At 47.0% G+C, this 18,644-nt stretch overlaps 1 protein-coding gene across 1 annotated transcript; it reads right to left on the bottom strand.

Annotated features, from left to right (window-relative positions):
• Positions 1–12,904: 12,904 nt before the first annotated feature.
• On the bottom strand, positions 12,905–17,966 carry LOC139170355 (acyl-coenzyme A thioesterase 1-like). Its single transcript, XM_070757456.1, has 3 exons — positions 17,454–17,966; positions 15,755–15,957; positions 12,905–15,405 (listed from the first exon to the last, which is right to left on the bottom strand). Exons 1-3 carry the CDS (start codon positions 17,908–17,910, stop codon positions 14,806–14,808), a joined length of 1,260 nt encoding a protein of 419 aa, XP_070613557.1. The 5' UTR covers positions 17,911–17,966; the 3' UTR covers positions 12,905–14,805.
• Positions 17,967–18,644: the final 678 nt, after the last annotated feature.

Raw genomic sequence — 18,644 nt, 5'->3', positions numbered from 1 at the left:
ACCTTTTAAAACACCCGTGCAGCTTCCGAGCTGAGTCCTCAAGCCAAGCGCAGAAGTTAGCCTTGAATCCCTTTGAATCCCGCCGCTTCTGCTGGATACGGGCGATGGGGGGCGAGCTGCCACAGCCCCTGGCTTCCGCGCTGCTCGTCCCACCCACCGCCCGTATCCAGCAGAAGCTGCTGGATTCAAAGTGCTGCTGGGAGCCGCAGGCGAAAGGAGCTCGGGCATCGGAGCGCGGCGCCAGGCATTGTTCTCTGGACCCCGCCCGCTCAGCCCCGCGGCGGCCCTTTCCCTCTCCAGGCTGCGGGCGGGGTCCGGAGAACAATGCCCGAGCTCCTTTCGCCTGCGGCTCCCAGCCCACCGCCTGTCTCCTGCTGCCCGGTTTAGCCAGGACACGAGCGGCGAAATGACTTGGAGGAATGTGAAGCTGAAACCATTCCTCCAAGTCATTTCGCCGCTCGTGTCCTGGCTAAACCGGGCAGCAGGAGACAGGCTTTGAGTTTTGGCTGCGGGGGGAGAAGTAGGACTTTCCTAACTCCCTCGCCCCGCAGCCAAAACTCAAAGCCTGTCTCCAACGCGCGCTACGATCTTCCGGGCGAGCCAGGCTCAGCGGATCAAGGCAGCCGCTTGGGCCGAGAGGAGCCGGCCTTGATCCGCTGAGCCTGGCTGGCCCGGAAGATCGTAGCGCGCGTTGGCTGCACCGGCGGCGAAATCGCTCGCCGCTGCAGCCAACGCGCGCTACGATCTTCCGGGCCAGCCAGGCTCAGTGACGGAAGGCAGCCGCTTGGGCCGAGAGGAGCCGGCCTTGATCCGCTGAGCCTGGCTGGCCTGGAAGATCGTAGCGCGCGTTGGCGGATCAAGGCCGGCTCCTCTCGGCCCAAGCAGCTGCCTTCCGTCACCTGATTGCTCTTCGCCGGCGGGATGCAAAGTGCTGGGGTGGGGGAGTGTCCTGACAGCCCCCCCACCCCAATGCTTCACCTCCCGCCGGGCAAGAGCGCTCGGGTGGCAGCTTCTTCTAGATACGGGCAATGGGCGGGACAGAGAAGCGGGGAGAATCAGGAGGCTCCTTTGGCAGCTGGGGGCTGCCCTGCTTTGTTGTTTTGGCTGCAGCGGGTGACAGGCAGCCTCCAGCCGCCAAAGGAACCTCCTGATTCTCCCCGCTTCTCTGTCCCGCCCATCGCCCGTATCTAGAAGAAGTTGCCACCCGAGCGCTCTTGCCCGGCGGGAGGCGAAGCATATGGGTGGGAGGGCTGTCAGGACACCCTCCCACCCCAGCACTTTGCATCCCGCCGGCAAAGAGCAATAAGGCAGCAGCTTCTGCCGGACACGGGCAATGGGCGGGACAGAGAAGCGGGAAGAATCAGGAGGTTCCTTTGGCGGCTGGAGGCTGCCTGGCACCCGCTGCAGCCAAAACAACAAAGCCAGGCAGCCCCCAGCTGCCAAAGGAGCCTCCTGATTCTCCCCGCTTCTCTGTCCCGCCCATTGCCCATGTCCGGCAGAAGCTGCCTCCCGTGCCGATGTTCCCCGCCAAACCCAGTTCGGCTTCCCTGGCTGCTTGGCCGGAGGGGGGGGCTCTGCCAAAAGGGGCTGGAGACGCAGCGATTTGCCTCCCGCCCCTCGCCCCTGTGCCACCGGCACGTCATCTTCCCTCCCAGACAAAAAGGCCGGCCTTTGGGGATGAAGGGGTGTGTTCAGCTCTGCGTCTCCAGCTCCTTTCGGCCGAGCCCCCCCCCCCCCGGCCAAGCAGCCAGGGAATCCGAGCCAGGCTTGGCAGGGAACATCGGCACGGGAGGCAGGAGACGATCGGGCGACCGGAGCAGCAGCCAGGGAAGCCGAGCCGCGTATGGCGGTGACGGCGGCCGTCTCCTGCCTCCCGCGCCGATGTTCCCCGCCACGCCCGGCTCGGATTTCCTGGCTGCTTGGCCGGGAGCTGGATGCTGGTGGTGGCGGAGGAAGGCGAATGCGGCTTGGAAGCTGGGAGGGGGGCAGAATATGGGAGGAGAGAGGCTTGCAATAGAGGGTGGAGGAAGCGGCCATGGGAGGGCGAGCTGCCTCAGGGAGGAGGATCGGGCGGGACCAGGTGGGGGCTGGAATTTCTCCGCCAGGGCGAAGGGCGGGCGAGCGGGTGCTGGGGAGGGCTTCTCGCCCTCCCGACAGCAAGAGGGGGGAGCGAACGGCGTGGGCAGGCGAAGGGCGGGCGAGCGGCAGCGAGGAGTTTGCGTGGGCGGTGGGGAAACTCCTCGCTGATGCCAGCAAGAGGGGGAAGACCCAGGGAAGCCGCTGCCATCTACGCATGCGTGCCCGGCACGCATGCGTAGATGGTATTTTGACTTCCGGGTTGAAAAATCGCGAATTACCCTGTTCGCAATGGTCGGGGACGCAATAACCGGGGGATCACTGTATTCTCGCTTTTGCTTCCTAGCCAATTATAGAAAGGGTCCCAACATTTGTTAAAAGTATCCAGCGATTCATTTCTAACTAATAAAGTCAATTTCGACATTTCTGCGCAGTATACTATTTTTTTAATTATTACTTCATTTGGGGGTAGCTCATCGTTTTTCCACCACTGCGCATAAGATAGTCTTGCTGCCGTTGTTATGTGAATGATTAAGTGAACTTGGGATTTCAATAGATTTTGTCTGATTATACCCAATAAAAAGCATTCAGGAGTTTTGTCTAGTGACAAATTTAAAATTTCATCGATCCAAATTCCAATCTTATTCCAGAATAATTTAGCCTTAGTACATTGCCACCATAGGTGGAAGTAAGTGCCCAATTCTTGTTGACATTTCCAGCAATTTGGTGAGAGTTTATTGTTCAATTTGGTTAACTTAATTGGAGTAATATGCCATCGGTAAAACATTTTGACCAAATTTTCTTTATAGGAAGTGGCAATAGTCAATTTATAGTTCCTAGTCCAGAGTGATTGCCATTCCTCCTCTTTAATTTCATTTTTAAGGTCCAAATTCCATTTCTTGACATTAATTTTTGTGTTAAAGTTGTCCAATTCATTGTAATTTAAGTAACAGTAAAAAAATTTAATTAGCTTATCCTGAGGGCCTATACAAAGCTTATCTAGCGGGGCATTTTTCCTTATCCCGAATTTTTTTTTATCTTTGTTAAGTTTAGATTGAATCTGGAGGTATTCCCACCATTCCACTTTTTGCCCCAGATTTTCAAGTTCTAGCCTTGTTTTGATTGCCCCATTTGGGTTTAGAATATCTTTATATCTTATTATGTTGTTTCTTTTGTGTAAATTAGGGTGTACATAGGCTTCTAGGGGGGAGTACCACATGGGAATTCCTTTGTAAAGTTTAGTTTTGATTTTTTTTCCAGGTGTAGATAAGCGATTTCCTAATCAAGTGGTTGGAGAAGTATTTGTGGGTTATCGGCTTTTCGTCCCAAAGATAATAGTGCCACCCTGAATGGAGGTCGTGGCCTTCTAAGTTAAGAAGTCTAGTATTTGTTAGGCTCATCCAGTCTCTTGTCCATGCTAAAGATGCTGCAATGTAGTAATCCTTCCAAATTGGGAGAGCCAGTCCACCTTCTTCCCTCTTTCCTTGTAAATATTTTAGTCGAATTCGGGGACGTTTATTTTGTCAGATGAAATTGTTAGTTAGTTTAGTCAAATTATTGAAAAATTCTGGATTTAAATGAATAGGGATTGTTTGAAATAAAAACAAAATTTTGGGCAAAGTATTTAATTTTATGGCTGCAATCCTCCCTAATAGGGAAAGTTGTAAGTTCCTCCATTTTAACAAGTCTGCTTGTATTTTATGTATTAAAGTATCATAATTGTTTAGTTTTAAACTGGACACTCTGTTTGTCAAATTGATGCCGAGGTATTTAATTTTTGTAACTATTTGAATATCCAATTTTGTTGATAAGGTATCTTTCTGTGATTGTCGCATATTTTTAGTTAGAATTTGGGTTTTGGATTTATTTATTTTAAGGCCTGCCACTGTACCATAATCTTCCGGAACTTCTAATAGTTTGGGACCTGAGTCTAAGGGATCTTCTAAGATAAATACCAGGTCATCTGCGAAAGCTTGAAGCTTATAGGTTTCTTTCTTACAATTTAATCCTCTTATCTCTTCCTTGTCTCTAATAATTCTCGCTAATACTTCAAGGGTTAAGATAAATAATAAAGGGGACAGTGGACATCCTTGTCTTGTACCTTTATAAAGAGAGATTTTTGTCGATGTGTCCCCATTAAGAATAATATAGGCTGATTGGACAGAGTAAATAGCTTTTATTGAATTTATAAATTTAGGGCCAAATTCCATATATTCAAGCCGTTTAATCATGAATTTCCAAGACACGTTGTCGAAAGCCTTCTGAGCATCAAGAAATATTAATGCCACTTGTTTTTCATTATGGACTTCATAGTACTCCAGCGTATCTAACACGATTCTAATGTTATTCTTTAGCTGTCTCCCGGGAAGAAAGCCATTTTGATCTGAATGTATAAAATAATTTAGAAAACCTTTGATTCTACTCGCTAAGATGGAGGTGAAGATTTTATAATCAGCGTTTAGGAGAGATATCGGGCGGTAATTAGATATGTCTGTACGATCTGTATCTTTTTTTTGGATTAACGCTAAGTTTGCTTCTGTCCATGAAGTTGGAATTTTACCTCTGTCTAGAGCCTCATTTAACGTTTCTAGTAGTGCCTTTTCCATTTCTTTAGGAAGGTCTTTATATAGTTCTATGGGGAGCCCATCCGGACCCGGTGCTTTATTGTTTTTTTGACTTTTTATTGCTTCTTTCAGTTCTGTATCAGAAATCGGTTTATTAATTGTATTGACCATTTCTTGTGGTACTTTGGGTAGTTTAGCCTGTTCTAGAATTTCTTGAGTTTTTAGCTCATGAGTATTGTTTTGTGTAATATCAGTATACAGTGATCTCTCGGTTAGCGCGGGGGTTACGTTCCAAGACCTCCCGCGCTAACCGATTTCCGCGTTATACTGGATGCGGAAGTAAAACCACCATCTGCGCATGTGCGCCATTTTTTTCATGGCCGCACATGCGCAGATGGTGGAGTTTGCGTGTGGGCGGCGGGGAAGACCAAGGGAAGATTCCTTCAGCCGCCCAACAGCTGATCTGCTCCGCAGCGCGGAAGCAGCGAGGAGCCGAAGATGGGGTAAAGGCAAAGGGGAAACCCCATCTTCGGCTCCTCGCTGCTGCCGCGCTGCGGAGCGGATCAGGTGTTGGGCGGCTGAAGGAACCTTCCCTTGGTCTTCCCGCCAGATCACTTGCCGCTTGCCGCTTGCCAGTCCACGCCCCCCTGGATGAGCGGCCCCGCATGGCCCCAGCGCCGGACTCCGTTGCCGAACGCCGAAACCGGAAGGGGCGAGGTGGGGGAGAACGGGAGGCTCAGCATTCCGGCAGTCGCAGCGCTGGCTGTCAACTTTTCTTTTTAGCACTGGGGAGGCAAGTCAGCTCCTGCCCAGTTTTAAAAAGAAAAGTTGACAGCCAGCGCTGCGGCTGACGGAATGCTGAGCCTCCCGTTCTCCCCCACCTCGCCCCTTCCGGTTTCGGCGGTTTCGCAGCGCTGGCTGTCAACTTTTCTTTTTAGCACTGGGGAGGCAAGTCAGCTCCTGCCCAGTTTTAAAAAGAAAAGTTGACAGCCAGCGATTGTTCCGCTGCCGCCAGCATGGCCTGGCTGGCAGCGGAAGATGTAACCTTCGTAACCTCGGAGAGCTTCCTGGGCATGAAAGCTCACGAAAACCAGGAAGCTCTCTGAGGTTGCGAAGGAGCCCACGATCACTCGGCTGCGGGTGGCAGGAAAGCGAATGTCACGGGGCTGGGCTCGGCTCCCCCAGCCCCGCCGCGGAACGCTCCATTCTGTTCCCTGCCGGCCCGATTGAGCGGCCGGCGGTCTCCATTCAGGGAACAGAATGGAGCCTTCCGCGGCGGGGCTGGGGGAGCCGAGCCCAGCCCCGTGACATTCGCTTTCCTGCCACCCGCAGCCGAGTGATCGTGGGCTCCTTCGCAACCTCAGAGAGCTTCCTGGTTTTCGTGAGCTTTCATGCCCAGGAAGCTCTCCGAGGTTGCGAAGGAGCCCAGGATCACTCGGCTGCGGGTGGCAGGAAAGCGAATGTCACGGGGCTGGGCTCGGCTCCCCCAGCCCCGCCGCGGAAGGCTCCATTCTGTTCCCTGAATGGAGACCGCCGGCCGCTCAATCGGGCCGGCAGGGAACAGAATGGAGCCTTCCGCGGCGGGGCTGGTAAGGGGGGGAGCCGAGCTCCCCCCCTTACCAGCCCCGCCGCGGAAGGCTCCATTCTGTTCCCTGCCGGCCCGATTGAGCGGCCGGCGGTCTCCATTCAGGGAACAGAATTAAAAAAAAATTATTTTTTAATATTTTATTTTTTTAAATAATATTTTTTGAAAAACCGCGTTGCAGCGTTTCGCGCTAATCGAGAACGCGCAAGTCGAGGGACCACTGTACTCATAGAGTTTTCTATAAAAATCGCCAGCGATCTTTTTTTTCCTTTCCAGGTCATGGCATAGTTCTCCATTTTTGTTTTTTAGACAGTTTATAAGTTTCTTTTCTTTTTGCTTCCTAAGTTTATTAGCTAACCATTTGCTAGGTTTGTTGGCATTTTCAAAATTATATTGATTAGTTCTTTTTATTTGTTGTGCCAAATTTTGTTGATCTATTAAATTTAGTTGATGCTTAATTAGTAACATATTTTGTTTAATTTCTTTTTTTTGAGGGAATTTCTGAAGCTCTTCTTCTAAAACTCTATATTCTTCTTCTAATTTAGCTGATTTCTGTTTTTTTTGTTTAAATTCTTTAGCCATATAAGAAATAGCTATCCCTCTGGTAACAGCTTTGGCTGTATCCCAGACATTTTGGAGACTAGTGTGATCTTTAGGATTTTCTTGAAAGAAATAGTTCATTTCAGTTTTGAATTTTTCCTTAAAGTCTTCCTGGCTTAATATAGATTTTTGCAGAGACCATCTACTGCACTGTTTAGTTCCTTTCCAAGATACTTTGAGCGCATTGTGGTCTGAGATGTAATTAGGGTCTATCTCTATCGAGTGAATTTTGGTATTGATTTCTGTTGTTCCCCAGACCATATCCAGTCTTGACCAAGATTGGTGCCTGTCGGAATAGAAGGTAAATTTTTTAAGGTTGGGGTTTCTATCCCTCCAACAATCTTTCAATTTTAGATCTTTAATTAAGTCAAAAAAAGATTTCGGTAATATTCTTTTCTTTTGTTTGGTCGTTTTATCGTTTTTATAATCCAGCTCATTATTAATTATACCATTAAAATCTCCTAATAGACAGATGTTGTCTGTAGAGTGCTCTTTGATGATATTTAACAATCTTTTATAGAATTTTTCTTGGCCTTCATTCGGAGCGTAGATATTAATTAATGTTATTATATCTCGTTCTATGGTTAATTCTAAAATTAGTACTCTTCCCTCCTTATCTTTATATTTCAATTTAGCTTGGATATTAGAATTGATGTAACATAATACACCTCTCTTTTTCTCCGCAGCCAGAGATGTAAACAGATTACCAAGTTTATTTCTTTGGAGTAAATGTTCAAATTTATGTTTAATGTGGACTTCTTGCATTGCAATAATGTCAAAATTTAATTTAGCAATTTTATTTAAAATTTGGTTTCTTTTTTTTGGTGCATTCAGTCCATTTATGTTATTTGAATATAACTCAATTCCCTTGTTAGATTTTTCCTGTGTCAAATTTAGATTATCTATATATAGGGTTTTATATGCTTCTTTTTAATATTAGATTTGTTTTGCTATAATAGTTTTTTATTATTGTTGTGAGCCGCCCCGAGTCTTCGGAGAGGGGCGGCATACAAATTTAATAAATTATTATTATCATTATCATTATCATTATCTTGGAGTCCTAGTGGACAACCATTTAATATGAGCCAGCAGTGTGCAGCAACTGCCAAAAAAGCCAACTCCGTTCTAGGCTGCATTAACAGAGAGATAGAATCAAGATCACATGAAGTGTTAATAGCACTTTACAATGCCTTGGTAAGGCCACTCTTGGAATACTGCATCCAGTTTTGGCCACCATGGTGTAAAAAAGATGTTGAGACTCAAGAAAGAGGGCAGAGAAGAGCAACAAAGATGATTAGGGGACTCGAGGATAAAATATGAAGAACAGTTGCAGGAACTGGGTATGTCTAGTCTTATGAAAAGAAGGACTAGGAGTGACATGATAGCAGTGTTCCAATATTTCAAGAGTTGCCACAAAGAAGATGGAATCAAACTAATCCCCAAAACACTTGAGGGTAGGACAAGTTTCTTGGTGACAATTAGAACAATTAATCAGTGGAACAACTTGCCTCCAGAAGTTGTAAATGCTCAACACCATAGTTCCCTCTAAGCTGAGCAGTGAGCAATCGCTCACTTAAAAATCATCATCAACTCAGAGTTTTCCAAACCTGCCCAGAAGCCGAGAGGGAAATTTTATTATTATTTCTATGCCGCCCAGTCCCGAAGGGACTGCCGCTCAGACACTATACTTTTCTGCCCACCCCCCAAAAAAATTAGAGAGAATACTGCATAAACACTGGAGGTTTTTAAGGATTTAAGTTCTTAAATTTAAGAATTTAACTTTAAATTAAAGCATCTAATCTTAAATTTTTAAGATTAGATAACTATCTCTCTGAAGTGGTGCAGGGTTTCCTGCCTAAGCAGGGGTTGGACTAGACCTCCCAGGTCCCTTCCAACTCTGTTATTCTATTTTATTCTTTCTGTACTCTGTCAGAAATTATGACAACAGTAAGTATTCTGTAATTCTTTTCCTTGTGTACGTGTTGATCCTGATCATTCTGAGGGGCAGCTTCTATCCTAGAAACATAGAAATGTTGCAATAATACTATAGAGGGATATAGCATTGCTTCCAGCTGTACGGATTCAGCTCCAGTGATCTTAGAAGCCGATGTCTTAGAAGAACTTGAACGATTAAAGATAAATAAGGCAATGGGTCCAGATGGCATCCACCCCAGAGTTCTTAAAGAACTCAGATCTGTCATTGCTACCCCCCTGACTGATTTGTTTAACCAATCCCTGTTAACAGGAGATGTTCCTGAGGATTGGAGAATGGCCAGTGTTGTGCCTATCCACAAGAAGGGCAGTAGAGAAGAAGCTGGTAACTACAGGCCAGTTAGCTTGACATCAGTTGTAGTTAAAATGATGGAGATTCTACTCAAAAAGAGGATAAATCAGCACCTAAAAAACAATAACTTATTGGACCCAAATCAGCATGGCTTTACTGAAGGCAAATCATGTCAGACTAATCTCATTGATTTCTTTGACTATGTCACAAAGTTGTTGGATCAAGGTGGTGCCGTGGATATTGCCTATCTGGACTTCAGCAAAGCCTTTGATACGGTTCCACATAAAGAGCTGATAGATAAATTAGTGAAGATTGGACTTAATCCCTGGATAGTTCAGTGGATTTCAAGCTGGCTGAAGCATAGACATCAGAGAGTTATTGTTACTGGCGAGTATTCTGAGCAGAGACAGGTTACAAGCGGTGTGCCACAAAGGTCTGTTCTGGGTCCTATTCTTTTTAATATGTTTGTGAGTGGCACAGGGGAAGGTCTGGTAGGGAAGGTTTGCCTATTTGCCGATGACTCTAAAGCAGTGTTTCCCAACCTTTTTGAGCCGCGGCACATTATTCATGTTTTCAAAATTCTGGGGAACACTGAAGGGGGGGGGCGGGGGGGGGCTAAAGAAAAGTTTGGACAAAAAAAATATCTCTTCCTCCATTTCACTCTATTTCTCCCTCCCTCTTTCTCTCTCTTCCTTCCTTCCCTTCTTTCTCTCCATCCCTCTTTCTTTCTTTCTTCCTCTCTTTTTTGCTCTCTTTCTCTCTCCCTCCTTCCCTCCCTCTATGTCTTTCCCTCTCCCTCCTTTCCCCCTTTCTTTCTCTCTCTCTCTTGCTTTCTTTCCCTCTTTCTCTTGCTTTCTTTCTCTCATTCTCTCTCCCCTCCTTTTTCTCTCTCTCTCTTTCTCTCTCGTTCACCACACCAGCAACCGAGAGAAAAAGAAAGAGCGAGAGAGAGCCGGAGAGAGAGTGGAGTGTGCAGCAGCCATCAGCCTCCTCGCCCTCCCAGACGTCCCCAGCGCCCGGCCTCGCGCCGCCTCCTGTTAGCCCGGCCGAAAGCCACACAGTCCCGGACTCCCGGATCGCTCGCTTCTCCGGCCAGCGCGGCGCTTTCCTGGGCAGATGGCTTTGCTGACCGGAGAAGCGAGCAATCCGGGAGTCCGGGACTGTGTGGCTTTGCGCCACGAAGAGAAAACGGCAGCAGGGAAAAGTCGGCCGTTTTCTCTTCATGGCGCAAAGCCACACAGTCCCGGACTCCCGGATTGCTCGCCCCAAGGCAGGAGGCGGCGGCGGAGGAGAGTGGGCGGATCGGGCGGGCAATGGGGCAGGGCAGAGAAGCCAGGGGCGCGTTTGGCCGGAGGCACCGTGGGGAGGCAGGGGCAGGGAGGTGCGGCAGTAGGTGCCTCCGGCCAAACGCGCCCCTGGCTTCTCCGCCCTGCCCCATTGCCCGCCCGATCCGCCCACTCTCCTCCACTGCCTCTCGCCGCGGCACACCTGATGTTGTCTCGTGGCATACTAGTGTGCCGCGGCACACCGGTTGGGAAACGCTGCTCTAAAGTGTGCAATAGGGTTGATATTCCTGGAGGAGTCTGTAATATGGTAAATGATTTAGCTTTACTAGATAAATGGTCAAAGCAATGGAAACTGCAGTTTAATGTTTCCAAATGTAAAATAATGCACTTGGGGAAAAGGAATCCTCAATCTGAGTATTGCATTGGCAGTTCTGTGTTAGCAAAAACTTCAGAAGAGAAGGATTTAGGGGTAGTCATTTCTGACAGTCTCAAAATGGGTGAGCAGTGTGGTCGGGCGGTAGGAAAGGCAAGTAGGATGCTTGGCTGCATAGCTAGAGGTATAACAAGCAGGAAGAGGGAGATTGTGATCCCCTTATATAGAGCGCTGGTGAGACCACATTTGGAGTACTGTGTTCAGTTCTGGAGACCTCACCTACAAAAAGATATTGACAAAATTGAACGGGTCCAAAGACGGGCTACAAGAATGGTGGAAGGTCTTAAGTATAAAACGTATCAGGAAAGACTTAATGAACTCAATCTGTATAGTCTGGAAGACAGAAGGAAAAGGGGGGACATGATCAAAACATTTAAATATGTTAAAGGGTTAAATAGGGTTCAGGAGGGAAGTGTTTTTAACAGGAAAGTGAACACAAGAACAAGGTGACACAATCTGAAGTTAGTTGGGGGAAAGATCAAAGGCAACATGAGAAAATATTATTTTACTGAAAGAGTAGTAGATCCTTGGAACAAACTTCCAGCAGACGTGGTTGGTAAATCCACAGTAACCGAATTTAAACATGCCTGGGATAAACATACTGTATATCCATTGTAAGATAAAATACAGGAAATAGTATAAGGGCAGACTAGATGGCCCATGAGGTCTTTTTCTGCCGTCAGTCTTCTATGTTTCTATGTGTGACATAATGTAATGCTTGAACCAGGCCTGAACTCAGAGATGAACATAATGCTTGAAGACCTAAAGAAACAGAAAGCTAGTAGATACTATGCACTGATCACTACTCCAGTTTTTTTCATCCAAAAGATATTTAGGGCATTAAAACACTGTTTATCTGCAGGAATCCATTTTAGAAGTAGATGGTGTCATTTCCAAACATTATCCTGAAAGATTCTGTTACTGGAACCTTGGAAGGAAGTAATCCAATTGTTCTGCCCATTATAAATAAATTAAGCTATGAGGTTTCTCATAAATTAAGCTATGAGGTTTCTCAACAATTCTGCTTCAATAAACTTTATTAATACAAGGTGTCCAAAAGGAAAGCATATGAAATTCCCTGATATTTCCCTTACATTTCCTGTAATCTGCGATCTAGTTAAAGCGTGGTCGTGGATGATGTCATACCAAACAGCTAAGCTGTGGAGAAATATTGGTAGTTGAGGAAGCAAGTTGTTGCCTGATCCATTTTATTTTTTTACATGATTTTTACCTGACTTTTAAACATTTTAGTAGCTTGTTTTTTCCCGATTTATTGTTTTCTTCAGAAATCCCGCTAATTCCCTGATATTTCCCGAACCGCCAATTTCCCTGGTAATTCCCTGATTTCCCTGTTTTCCAGGTTTGCTGGATACCCTGTTAGTTACTATTAGTCACTACATGGCTATAATAGCATTCTGGTACAAGCAGTCTGATACAAGCAGTCACCGTGACTTTAAATGGACTGCGGGGGATGGTAGAGGACATTGTCCATGGGGTTGGAATGGGTCGGACACAACTTAACAACTAACAACAACGGAACAGACTGGCCCTTCTCAAATCAAGTCTCAGTCTAAATCAGTGATGGAGAACCTATGGCATGGGTGCCACAGGTGGCACACAGAGCCATATCTGACGGCATCTTAGCTTGCCCTAGCTCAGCTCCAGCACACATGTGCATACCAGCCAGCTGATTTTTTGGCTCACATAGAGGCTCTGGGAGGGCATTTTTGGCTTCCGGAGGGTCTCCGGAGGATGGGGGAGGGTGTTTTTGCCTAGGGAAGGTGAAAAATGGGCCTACCATGCCCACCAGAAATTGGGAAATGGGTGTTTCTGGCCTCCAGAAGGAAAAGGGAGGCAATTTTCGCCCTCCCCAGGTATTGAATTATGGGTATGGGCATTCATACAAGTGCGATAGTGTGTGTGAACAGGCTTTCAGCACCCGAGGGGAAAAAAGGTTCACCATGACAGGTCTAAATGGACATGTTTAGAAAGACAAGGCAACTTGTAGCTCCCAAATCAGCTATTCTCACGCACTGAAGAGCTACAGCCTAAAAGATCAGAAGAACTCAAACAAGACTGATTTATTGATTTATTATTTGAATTTCTAGACCACTCTTCTCCGTACACTCAGGGCGGCTTACAAGGCAAGAATACAGAAATGAAACATGTAAGAAATCCAAACATTAAAACTCATCTTATCTAATCTAAAACCCGTTATTAAAACCATCATTCACATTTATTCCATCACAATCAGACATGCAGACAGAGTAGGATGTCAGTACTCAACGACTCCAGGTCTGCCGGCAAAGCTGAGTTTTGGAGACTTTACGTAAGATGAGGAGGGTGGGTGCAGTACAAATCTCTGGAGGGAGTTGATTCCAAAGGGCCAGAGCTGCCACAGAGAAGGCTCTACCCCTCGCCACAGCCGAGAAATAGTGTTCTAGGCTCAGCTGTGGATCAAGGTGGACTCCCAAGTTGCAGACCCTCTCTGAAGGGGTCAAATGTCCCCCCCCGGAGTGATGGACAGACAGATGGAATTGTCCTGGCGGGGAGTGGGGAAGCCACCTTGTTGGGGTTGAGCTTGAGCCTGTTAACACACATCCAAACCCTAACAGCCTCCAGACACCGGCACATCACCTCCACTGCTTCACTGAGTTGGCACAGGGTGGAGATGTACAGCTGAGTGTCATCAGTGTACTGTTGATAATTCACCCTGTGCTGTCGGATGTTCTCACCCAGCGGTTTCATGTAGATATTAAACAGCAGAGGGGAGAGGACCGACCCCTGAGGGACCCCACAGAGGGACCTAGGAGTCGATCTCTGACCCCCTGCCAACAACAAATGCGTTCAGCCAGATAAAACAAGAGGAAGGAGAAGAATCTTGAGATGAAGTTAGATCTCTCAACCGTACATGATGAGAAACCGTAGAGAATACCCATAATGGGCTCAGCAATCCAGCACTTGCTGAGATACAAGCTATGTCTGGGCCACAATGTCTCCCTTTGTTGAAAGGGCTCTAAACCATGGTGGAAAGAGATGAACACAAAGTTGATCTCTGCCCTTGCAGAAGACGCACCGTGCTGCCAGTGTCATTGGCAAAAGAGGAACAGGATGTTGCTTTCCTGAAAGGCCTGAAACCACTACATCGCTAATGACATTTGTGGCAGCAGTTTAAGGATTGTTTTTTTACCACAGTAATCTTGAATATCCAAATTCAAAGATGTACAGCTGGGAGAGAACATGTATGTAGTATCGAGGAGGGAGCAGAAATTGTTTATCGGGTACAGCAACTGTATTCAGGTGAATTGTATATGCATGTACAATTCACTTGTATGGGCCCATTGCCATGTAAAACATCCTCTTATGGTTTACAGAAACAATTTGCAAATCAGATTATTCAGGTTTTTGTAGCCTATCAATATGAAATACTCAAACTGCAACCGGAGAGAGGGTTTTGTCCTCTTTCTGCTCGAGATCCCCATGGACAATTAGTGGGCCACTGCGTGACACAGAACGCTGGACTCCATGGGCTTTGGGCCGATTCAGCATGGCTCTTCTTATGTTCTTATGGGCAACGTGACAATTTTGGAGGTGGGGGTACAAGGGGTGTGAACTTTCAACTGGGTGGGAAACTTTGGGAGTGTCAGATTCGGGTTTCCCACAGCGGTACCAGCATGGCTCTGGCAATAAATTGTAACTTTGAGGAAAACTTTGCCTTGGACTCTGATTTAAGTTTGGGTGCTATCTGGAACTCTGACACATAGACCCGTTTAATACATATGATGGATGTGTAAGGTGCTTAAGGGTTTCCAACTGGAAGACTTTTCACCAAACTAATGAAAATTGCAGTGCACCATTGGTATACCTGAAATATACTTTCTAAAGACCATCCCTCTGAGTTTAACTTGGTTACCAACTGACATCTAAAGTAGGATGAGAAATTTTGTCTTTCTTATGAGCAAGCAAAAATCTGCACCCTATAAAGTACTTTTCAAACTTGGCACCCGCAAGTGTTGTCTGAAAAAGGCCAATATTCTTCGCCAGGCATCTTCCTGTGCCTCTGCGTGTTCTTTCCACTTTCCACCCCAGACTAGAAGGGTCCCCCAAATCTTGTGAAATGAAGTATAGCACAAGGGCATATAAGGAGGCTCCAAGAGGTGCCCAGCTCCAGGATAGCAATAGAACTCCACATGACGCCCATTCTGCTGAAGGCGACTAACAGCTTCTTGGCAGAACATCTGACTTTTCAAGTTTTGGTCATCCTGACCACATAGGAAGAGGTACTTGCTGAAGGACCTTTCAACAGGGATGCGGCATGGCCAGGTCGATGGGTCTTTGGGGTCATCCATCATTTCACTAATATTCAATGCATTCGGAACATCAGCAACTTTGGCCTTCTCAATATCATAAGGATGAGGTGGAATGATGTGTCCTTTCACTTTCAAGGGGATAAAAACATTTACCCCTGTGCCAGAAATGCTGACGGCCGCTTGAATGTCTGGGTAAAATGCAGCTAAAGCAACAGCGAGATCTGCACCTTTAGATAGTCCCAGAACTCCAATATTCATAGATTTAACCTGAAACCATAGAAAAAAAATTACCTTAATATCCATATCCATCATTTCCCCATTAATTAAAATTTATCTCCTAAAAAGGTCTGCAATTATAACCTTCAAAATATATAACAAATTTGGAGAACACAAAGTTGAACCCAAATGGAACTTTTTGCACCACAAGTTGGAACCAAACCCGAGACCCCTTCAGTATCAATATAAGATAAGTTTGCATTTATGAATTTCAGTATAAACCAAAGTTTTCAGTTCCAAAAACACTTCAGATTAACTGCAGTGTACTATAAAACTATAAAAAAAATTTTTGCTGAAAAGTCAACACCCCATTACCCATGATCTCAGTTTGCTTGGATACCTTTTGTTGCTTTTGCAAGAACTCTATTGCTTCACCAAAATAATCTAAGTCAAGGAACTCTGGGAAATCTGGGAGATCTTCAAAATCTAAAAAAGCAACCGCCAGTGTAACAAAACCTCTGCTTGCCAAAAGACTTGCTCTATACTCCACCAGTCCGCCTCCAGATCCATACAAGTCAATAAGTGCTGGGAAAGGCCCAGGGCCTAAAAAGACATGAAAAAGAACAAGGTTTTATAGGATTATAAACTCAGACACTAGCCCTTACAAAACCTACAATTTAAGACACCCTTTCCCAAACTAAAGTTCTCCAACAGGTGGTGGACTTCCAGAAACCCAAATCAAACCATCTAGAGATATCCAGCACACTGCAGAATAAATGCTGGAAGGGTCTGTTTTAAGGCTACTAATGAAGATGTGCTTCACTGTCTAGTCTACAATAAATGGAGGTTGCAAAGCCTTGGTCTCTTCAGCCTTGAAAGACGGCATTTCTTGACCGAAGTGTATAAAATCATGCCTGGGATAGAAAAGGTGGATAGAGAAAAAATATTTTCTCTATCACATAATACTAGGACAAGGGGGCACTCCCTAAAGCTCATAGGTAAAAAAGCGAGGACAAATAAAGGGAAATATTTCTTCAACCAGAGGTTCATTGGTTTATGAAATTCAAGAGGTCGTGACAGCTGTCAGCCTGGATAGCTTCAAGGCAGGATTAGACAGATTCATGGATGCCAAGTGTATTGGTGGTTATTTAAACGGATGTCCATGTGCCGTGCATTGATAGTGGCTGTAGTAGCACTCCCCACCTAATAGGAACTCCTGCTTGAAAGGGGGTTGGACTAGATCAGTGGTCCCCAACGTTTTTTCCACCAGGGACCAGTTTCAGCAAGACAATTTTTCTATGGCCCAGTGGGAGCGGAAAGGGGCGTGGTTGGGGGCGGGATTAAGCATGGGGGTGCTGGTCCTCCCCGCCCCCTCTTTCCCGCCATCGTCCTGTGGCCGGCAGAACCTGCCTCCCAAGCCCTCTTGCCCAGCGGGAGCTAAGCGCTGGAGAGAGGGGGTCAGGCAGGCCCTCCTGCCTCGCCCCAGCCAAAAACGCAAAAGCGCCCCGCGGCAGAAGCCAAAAGAGGCTTGAGCCTCTCGGTCCTTCCCGCCCCTCTGTCCCATCCATCGTCATGTGGCCGGCAGAACCTGCCTCCCAAGGCCTCTTGTCCGGCGGGAGGCGAAGCGCTGGAGGGAGGGGGTGGCGGCATGAGGGCCGGCAGCTGCTGACTCCACGGACCGGTGCAACATGCCCCGCGGCCCGGTACTGGTCCGCGGCCCGGTGGTTGGGGACCCCTGGACTAGATGACCTACAAGGTCCCTTCTAACTCTAATAATAAATCTAAATTAAGGATGAAATAATTTCCCGCAACACAGCCAAAGCTGTGCATGCAGCGCACCAGTAGCGGTGATAGTAGCAAGCATCCCCTGGTAGGAACTCCTGCTTGGGGAGAGGGGGGGGGATGCATTAGGTGACCTACAAGGTCCCTTCCAACTCTAACAATAAATCTAATTGAAGAATGAAAGAGTTTCCGCGAGTTCCTATGCTTCCCGCTTTTCCACCCAGCCCTCTTCAAGCGTGTTTGTTTCAGGGATTCCCAGCCCCGCGACCCCCGTGGGGGTTTCAGCCCTCATCCACCGGTGCAAGTTTGCCACTCACCGGGCGGGCAGAAGAGCGTGGCTCTGAGGCGGCCTTCTCGGACGGGCACTCTCTGCACGCCTTCGGCCATGAAGCGTCTCTCGCTGCGGCAGCTGCAAAGGGGCGAGCCGGAGACTCCGCGCCCACCGTACACCTCGTAGGTGACCCAGAAAGAGGTGAGGACGTTCCTCTTCCTCAGCCTCCTGTGGGGCGTCGTGGATTCCAGCGTCCACAGCAAGCCCATGGGCTCGACCCCGGAGTAGCTGCCGCCCAGCGACGGGGAGCAGCTGAGGTCCAGCTCCCCGTCGCCCCCGGCCCGATAGTAAGCGCGCGACTGGAAAAGATTGCCGCTTTCATCCACCAAAGAGGCCGCGACGGTGACCTCCTGGAAGGGGGAGAGGCCCTCGATCTTCACCTGGACGGGGTCGTCGTACAGGCAGGAGGGGGAAGGCAAGACCAGAACGCGCGCCGCCGCCATCCGAGTAAAGTTCGCTCAAAAGCCAGCCACGCTTATTTCGCTCCCTTGGACTTTTGACTCCCTGAGGCTTTTAAGGATTTAGGGTGGAGAATAAAAAGCACCCGTGAGGGTTTCTGGGAAATGTAGTTTTTTAAAAAGCAGAACGCGAGGTAATTTTGCGCCCATTAGTTGTGAAGGCGCCGAGGCAGAACCGTTTACACCCTCTCAGCCCTAGGAAGGAGCAACAACAAACAAGCAGTTTTGAGAAGCTCGTCAGGGATAATTGCAGGGATTATTGTAGGGATTATTGCTCAGTCTTGCGTCTTTTCAAACTTTAGTAACCCTCTTCATGTAACACAGGCGTCGTCCTCAGACGCAGTCAATCGCGGTGAGAAGGAGGATAAATTTATTTATTTGGACTTACATGCCGCCCAACTCCCAAAATACTTCTACAGTAGTGTACAATGTACAATGTAGTTGTACAACAGTATTTTACACCATTATTGTACTGTATAACAATACAGATACAATTACTTATGCAACAGTATTGTACACCATTGTATTGTGCAACAGTACAGGGACTGTACAATGTACTTGTACTACAGCAATTTACACCATTATTATATTGTATTACAGTACAGGTATAATGTACTTGAACAATAGTATTATACACCATTCAATAATAATAATGGCAAAATTCTCAGAAATTAGGGGCCGGGAGAGCTACCAAGCTAGAGTTAAAACAGCCCTGCAAA

Source organism: Erythrolamprus reginae, chromosome 1 (genome assembly GCF_031021105.1).
Source record: "Erythrolamprus reginae isolate rEryReg1 chromosome 1, rEryReg1.hap1, whole genome shotgun sequence".
NCBI classification, from domain to species: Eukaryota; Metazoa; Chordata; class Lepidosauria; order Squamata; family Dipsadidae; genus Erythrolamprus; species Erythrolamprus reginae.
The sequence above is the reverse complement of the archived record's forward strand: the minus strand, read 5'-3'. Positions and strand labels throughout refer to the sequence as shown.

What these genes read in the sequence shown, in the direction of transcription:
- LOC139170355 (XM_070757456.1), bottom strand. Translation starts at nt 17,910, where the DNA reads ATGGCGGCGGCGCGCGTTCTGGTCTTGCCTTCCCCCTCCTGCCTGTAC. An exon ending in CACGCTCTTCTGCCCGCCCG is followed by an intron (nt 15,958 to 17,453) that starts GTGAGTGGCAAA and finishes ATGTCTTTTTAG; the next exon opens with GCCCTGGGCCTTTCCCAGCA. An exon ending in TCTTGCAAAAGCAACAAAAG is followed by an intron (nt 15,406 to 15,754) that starts GTATCCAAGCAA and finishes CTATGGTTTCAG; the next exon opens with GTTAAATCTATGAATATTGG.